The following is a 6,915-nucleotide window of genomic DNA, read 5'->3' as shown; positions in this document are numbered from 1 at the left end:
TATATTCCCATTCCAGGAACCTGTAATATGTGACAGCTACAGTAAAGACTTACATACCGCTAAGCATGGGGTCACGCTGGGGTTCCACACACACACACACACACACACATACACACACAGTAGGTTAAACATGTGGAAGTGAAAATGTCTTCACATGTGCCGTAACATACATAGAGCTTGGGAATAATTTCTGCTGCTGAGGGACTGCAGAGGTCACAACATCATCAGTGACCTTTCACCTAAACTCTCTCCACAGAATGTTGTCGAAAAGTCACATTTTGTCACAGAAAAATAAGTAATTTAATTAACTATTACTGAAGTTGCAGAGAAATTTGATTGGGGTAGGACAACATCTGAACTGATTGAGGATTACAATGAGTTGACTGAGTTTGACCAAAAGAGAATTATTTTATTTGGCGATTCACATCCAGTCAAACTAAAATGATGTCTTCAATACAACTTGGTCTGGGGTTAGAGTTATATCAGGGTTAGAGCGGAACAGTTGTAATACAATCCCCCCATTAATAGTCACAGTATATTACAACGTGCATGTTGTGGAGAAATTACGGAAATTAGAGAGTGTGGTTGTGCTTTCAGAAATACTTGACAGCACACAGTAACGATCGAGACCACAAACAAGAGCATCACAAGTGACAACAGAATCATTCTGACGGTTTAAACAACAACTGAGTGTTGAAGACATCACCAGCGAGCAAAGTGTTTGATGCAACATCTTCCCAAAAATGGGAATCCAGCTGTAGCAAATCTAAATGAAGAATACAGGAAGTTGTACAACTCCCTGAACAGGTTTAAATTTAATGAAATTAAAAACCCTTGAAAATGAGGATGGTTGTTTGGTTAAGCTGATACAGGATGTAGTTATCCTATCATGACTAGAAACTGTATGAGTTCATTCTCACTGCAACAACATGACCACAAAGGATCGATTCAACCACTTCTTACACAACCACTTCTGTCGTTGCACCTTTGTGCGCTTTAGTAAGCACTGACACATCAACTCTGATCATTATTTTTATAACAATTATTATTTATCTTTTCAATGTGGCTCTTACAAAATCCCCAAGAGAAATATTCTTCTATTGAAAGCAGATGGTTAATGCGCTTATTCACTTTCTTTTCAAGGCTTACTTAAGAAAATTGATTTTGCTGTTGTCCAGAAACCATCATGAGTACCTGGAACTGTATGCTATAACCTCACCTCTCACCACAGTCATCCTGGGAATCCCATGGCTAAAAAAACACTGTGATTTTTCATTGCTACTTTTTGTGAATAAAGAACTGTTTTTTGAACTCTGTATTTGGGTCCCGGCCTCTCCTTGCTCGTACCATGACAAATGGATTTCTGCGCGGTGAGCTTGTATAGAGGCCATGGCGGTTGAGCGCATTACTTATTGTTTTCTCTGAAGAAAACAGTACCTGCTAATTCCAGGTCTTTCTGAAGCTCTTCGCGAGTGATCCTTGGCTCTTGATTATTCTTTTGACTCCTCTGTCAGAAATCTTGCGAGGAGCCCCTGGTCGCGGCCGGTTTATGTTGAAATGATGTTCTTTCCACTTCCGGATAACGGCCCCAACGGTGCTCACTGGAACATTCAGAAGTTTAAAAATATGTCTGTAACTAATGCCATCAGTATGTTTTGCAACAATAAGGTTGCAAAGGTCTTGAGAGAGCTCTTTGCTTTTACCCATCATGAGATGCCCATTGTGTGACACCTTGGTAATAAGAAACCTTTTTATAGGCCATCAATTAGGACTGAACCAGCTGATATTAATTTGCACTGATAGGGGGCAGGATTTTTTTCTAAATACTGACAGATTTCAGCTGGTTTCTTGGCTTTCCATGCCTTTTTGCACCTCCTTTTCTTCATGTGTTCAATACTTAATGCCTGTGTCATTTCACTTTATCACACATAACTTAATTTATGGACATAAAGGTTTGATTTCTTTGTATGTGTGGATTACTTGGATTGTTACTGACATCTGGTGACAATTTCATGTCAATAGCCCTTTACTGATAAAAATGTTGACGCGTTCAATACTTATTTTCCCCGCTTTATACTGTTCCTTGTTTGTAATTTTAATAGTTATCTTTGGCTGAGATTCCTTTGGAAAAACGGTGTCAGTGAATGGACTGAGGTAAATGAATGGAGATGATTGAGCTACTATTACAAAGACCTGATAACATCTCTAACCTGCCATTGGTGCCTATTTGGTGCCTATTTGAACAGGTGCCAGCTCTCACACTCACTCATCACAACAGTCTTTCATGGAAGCACAGAGGAGAGGCCGTAGACTGTGATCTATGACGAAACTGCAGCTTCTTGGATCTATAAAAGACCCTCAGAAACTTCATGCCATCCACACAGGTCGTAGCTGATCACATAAAGGTGAGCAGGTTGCAGCCATGACACTGTCCTCATTTCTATACATGTGTTTCTGTTCACGTTTCCTGTTCTCCTCATTCATAGTTGATTTTCAAAATGTAAGTTTAGTTAACTGAGCTCTGGAGCAGGAGACTGCCTCAGTAATCTGTTTTATTCTCTGCAGGTTGTGGATAAGATGAAGGCCATGCAGGTGATTTCCTTGACTCTGCTGTCTGTTCTCGCAGCCAGTGCTCAGGTCTTGAAGTTCGGCAAATGTCCCAAGCCTGCTGTTCAGGCTAACTTTGATGCAACCAGGGTGAATACTAAACTCTTTATTTATTTTGCTATTAATTAAAGTGCCGTGTACACTTTCAGACACCTGCCATAATTACAAACAGTCATTAATAAGGACCTGTGTTGCCACAAATGCAAAATATTTAGTACCCAAAGAGGGTTTGTTTTTTTGGGGGTTTTTGTGTGCAATCTTGTACTTTCTCTGCAGTATGTTGGTAAGTGGTATGAGATCCAGAAGCTCCCAACAGCTTTCCAGAAGGGTCAGTGCACCAATGGCATCTACAGCCCGAAGAGTCCTGGAGTCATCGGGGTCCTCAACAGGGAGCTGCTGTGAGTACATGGTAGCTAATGCCTACATTTAAGATTCGTTGGTTTGCAGCTACAATTACTCACTCTTTGCCCTTGTCACAGTCCTTTGAAATAATTATTCTCAGCGAATGAAGTCCACATTGTACACATTTTTTACATTCATGCATCGGGTGCATTGAATATCCTTGGCCATGGATCACTGATCTTTTACACTGTATCTAGTCTATGAAATGAAAATGTAAATTTAGGATATACAGTACACTTATACATACATAAAAGAAAATACTTAACTAAATTGATTTCTTTTTTATTTCTATACAAATTTTTTTAGGAATAATGGAACCGTTAGTTCTATCGTCGGCTCCGCCAAAGTCAAGAACCCCGCAGAGCCTGCCAAGCTGGAGGTCTCCTTCACTGGGAGTAAAGATGTCTCATTCATTACAAATATATACTAACCCTCAAGCTCAGAAAATATTTAATATATTATATATATTATATGAGTATTTACTTGTGCACTGAATATTCCAGCAGTTTTGACTCTTTTAACATGTCTGCAGGACCATCTCCCCCTGGTCCCTACTGGGTTCTCTCCACCGATTATGAGGGTCACTCTCTGGTCTACGGCTGCACCGACTTCGGCCTGTTCCGCATGGAGCTGACCTGGATCCTGAGCAGGGAGCCCACCCTGTCTGAGGAGACCATCGAGGAGCTGCACAGCCTCCTGTCCTCCATCGGAATCAGTGTAGAGAAGATGGTCCCCACCAACCAGGACATGGATTACTGTTCCCCCATGAACCAGTAAACAGAGATTCTCCTGTTTCAGCCTACAACACTGAGATACAGGACGACATGGACTTATGGCACGACTCACTATGTGCGGTGTGTGGTATGCCTTGCCTTGTCATGTTGTGCAAAGTCAATGCAATAAACCTGTAGAAACAAAAATCTACGTTGTGTGTTTTGAGCTCATTCTCAACTACAAAGGCAAATAATAGTATTTAAAGTACCAGAATACCATACTGCAATATGCATTTCAAAAGACTTTTTACACATTCACATTCAGTGACCAATACAAACACAAATCTTCCAGTGTAATAGGGATTTCAGCCTCCAAAGGACTCCTAACACTGAAATGGTTCCTCTATTTAAAAAAGAAAAAATGTGATGTTTGCTTCAGGTACAGATGAATACTAGGTACTAATGTAATATACCACAAATAATTTAAGTTAACACTGTTGTGAGTCCTTGGGAGTCAGAAAAGTCTCATTTTAAACCACCCATGCTTTATTTGTTTCATTCTCACATACTTGCTTCTTTTTTTAAAATGTAGGTGTTCATCTTGGTTTCATCTCAGAACTTTAATCTGACAGTCATATTAGGTGTTTGTAATTCATATTCCCAAGATCAACATTTGTTGAGTGATGCAGGGAAGAATGTGTGTTTAACAGCTGGTCTCGTATACAAAATAAGATAATGGTGTTGTATTTTTAAAGGTAATTGTGTAATTTCACATTTTGTCTTTTTATTTGATGGTTAACAATATAAATTCAGGGAAATGTTAGGAGACAGAGAGGTATGACAGGTAACAAAGGTTTCCAGTCACAATGAAATAGGGGACATTGTGGTTGTCATGCCTATTGACAACTAGGACACCAGGATTCTCCAGCAAGAGTATTTTAACGTAATGCAAAACTGCATTGACAATGAGATGTGTATAAGAGACAGGTGTGACATCATGATATTGGTCTACTGTAGTTCATTTAAGTCTGGACTAAAGTGTTTCCACCACTTTAGTAGGTGACTGAAATAACTCAACAAATGTATTTGGCATAAAAATTTGAACAAACATTTATGACTTTGGTGATCCCCTGACTTTTCCTCCATCACCAATATAAAATTGGAGTTTGTGGTTATGAGTAAAATAGAGGCTAATTAAAACGTTTATAATAATAATAGTAATAATAATAAATAAATAAATAATACAACAAATATTATAACTGTACTTAATATGTTTACCTTTAGCTGTGCTTTGTGTTTAGTTTAGTGCTAATTCGCAAATATTAGCATGATAACACTAGCATGCTAGCATTGTCATTGTGCGCATGTTAGCATGTTGGCAACACTGATTGTGATTGACTGGGCCATTATTTTCATTCTCTGAAACCAATTGAGAGTTTCCTTGGCTGTGTGTTTGGGATCATTGTCTTGCTGAAATGTCCACCCTCGTTTCATCTTCAGCATCCTGGTAGATGGCAGCAGATTCTTATCAAGAATGTCTCGGTACATTTCTCCATTCATTTCTTCCTTCAATTATATGAAGTCTGCCAGTACCATATGCTGAAAAACAGTCCCACACCATGATGTTCCCACCTCCAAACTTCACTGTTGGTATAGTGTTTTTGGAGTGATGTGCAGTGCCATTTCTCCTCCTCTACCTTGTTCCCTTTTAAAGGTGATTTTTCATTGCTACTTTTTGTGAATAAAGAACTGTTTTTTGAACTCTGCATTTGGGTCCTGGCCTCTCCTTGCTCGTACCGTGAGAGAATACTCTGGCCACAATGGATCCAGCAGAGTCGGAGAGTCTTAAACGAGCAATCAGCAGCCAAGCGGCTATGGTTAATCAGCACTAGTCCTCCCTGCTCCAAGTTATGGAGCATCTACAGCAGCTGACTTCCAGCGTGGCCCAGCTGAATGGACAACTGGTGTCCATTAAAGACCACCTGGTTCCCTCCTCCAGCTCTCCTTCTCCACACCAGGCCGCCGACCAGCTCCCCAGCCTGTCTCCACACTCCAGAGAGCCATATATTCCTATACCCGCTAGGTACTCAGGGGACTTAGGTACATGTGCTCAATTTCTCCACCAGTGTTCTTTGGTTTTTAGTCAACAGCCTAACACCTATGCCACACATCAGGCTAGGGTAGCCTTTGTCTCTAGCCGTCTCTAGTCAACAGTAAGACTTAATCACCAATCATCACTTGTTCACAGAAGAGATGAGGCGAGTTTTTGATCACCCCATTAAGGGCCGACAGGCAGTTAATCAACTCCTAGACCTCAGACAGGACAGCCTTTCAGTTTCGCAGTACGCCATTAAAGGGCTGCCCTTTGTCACTGGTTCTGTTCATAACTTTTATGGACAGAATTTTTAGGCGTGGACGGATTTGGGTTCGGTGGCGAGAGGATCTCGTCTCTGCTTTTTGCGGATGATGTGGTCCTCTTAGCTTCATCGAGCACAGACCTTCAGCTCTCGCTTGGGCGGTTCGCAGCCGAGTGGGAAGCGGCTGGGATAAAGATCAGCACCTCCAAGTCTGAGGCCATGGTTCTCAGCCAGAAACGGGTGGATTGCCCGCTCCAGGTCGGGGGGAAGGCCCTGCCTCAGGTGGAAGAGTTTAAGTGTCTCGGGATCCTGTTCACGAGTGAGGGTAGGAAGGAGCGGGAGATCGACAGGCGGGCGCTGAATCGGTCCGTTGTGGGGAAGAGGGAGCTAAGCCGGAAAGCGAAGTTCTCGATTTTCCGGTCGATCTACGTTCCAACCCTCACCTATGGTCATGAGCTTTGGGTAATGACCGAAAATAACGAGGTCGCGAATACAAGCAGCCGAAATGAGTTTCCCTCGCAGGGTGGCCGGGCTCAGCCTTAGAGATAGGGTGAGGAGCTCGGTCATCCGGGAGGGGCTCAAAGTAGAACCGCTGCTCCTCCATGTCGAGAGGAGTCAGTTGAGGTGGTTCTGGCATCTGGTTCGGATGCCTCCTGGACGCCTCCCTGGGGAGGTGTTTCGGGCATGTCCCACCGGGAGGAGGCCTGGGGGCCGACCAAGGACACGCTGGAGGGATTATATCTCTCGGCTGGCCTTGGAACGTCTCGGGATTCTCCCGGAAGAGCTGGTGGAAGTGGCTGGGGAGAGGGCTGTCTGGACCTCTTTGCTGAGGCTGC

General features: G+C 42.4%; 1 protein-coding gene across 1 annotated transcript; it reads left to right on the top strand.

Moving 5' to 3' along the window:
• Positions 1-2,368: 2,368 nt before the first annotated feature.
• LOC111669124 (apolipoprotein D-like) lies at positions 2,369-3,933 on the top strand. The gene is made up of 5 exons (XM_023425362.2): positions 2,369-2,405; positions 2,566-2,697; positions 2,884-3,005; positions 3,316-3,404; positions 3,542-3,933. The coding sequence occupies exons 1-5, from the start codon at positions 2,370-2,372 to the stop codon at positions 3,784-3,786; spliced, it is 624 nt and encodes a 207-aa protein (XP_023281130.1). The 5' UTR covers position 2,369; the 3' UTR covers positions 3,787-3,933.
• The last annotated feature ends 2,982 nt before the right edge of the window (positions 3,934-6,915 follow it).

The sequence above is a fragment of the Seriola lalandi genome, unplaced genomic scaffold (genome assembly GCF_002814215.2).
Source record: "Seriola lalandi dorsalis isolate HSWRI2012SDOR001 ecotype SW California unplaced genomic scaffold, Sedor1 jcf7180002054777, whole genome shotgun sequence".
NCBI classification, from domain to species: domain Eukaryota; kingdom Metazoa; phylum Chordata; class Actinopteri; order Carangiformes; family Carangidae; genus Seriola; species Seriola lalandi.
Note: the sequence above shows the minus strand (reverse complement) of the source record. Positions and strands in the feature narration are given on the sequence as shown.

Excerpts from the sequence above, each read along its gene's own strand:
- LOC111669124 (XM_023425362.2), top strand. The coding sequence starts at position 2,370 with ATGCCATCCACACAGGTCGTAGCTGATCACATAAAG. Across the intron at positions 2,406-2,565 it reads TCGTAGCTGATCACATAAAG|GTTGTGGATAAGATGAAGGC; the intron begins GTGAGCAGGTTG and ends TATTCTCTGCAG. Across the intron at positions 2,698-2,883 it reads CTAACTTTGATGCAACCAGG|TATGTTGGTAAGTGGTATGA; the intron begins GTGAATACTAAA and ends CTTTCTCTGCAG.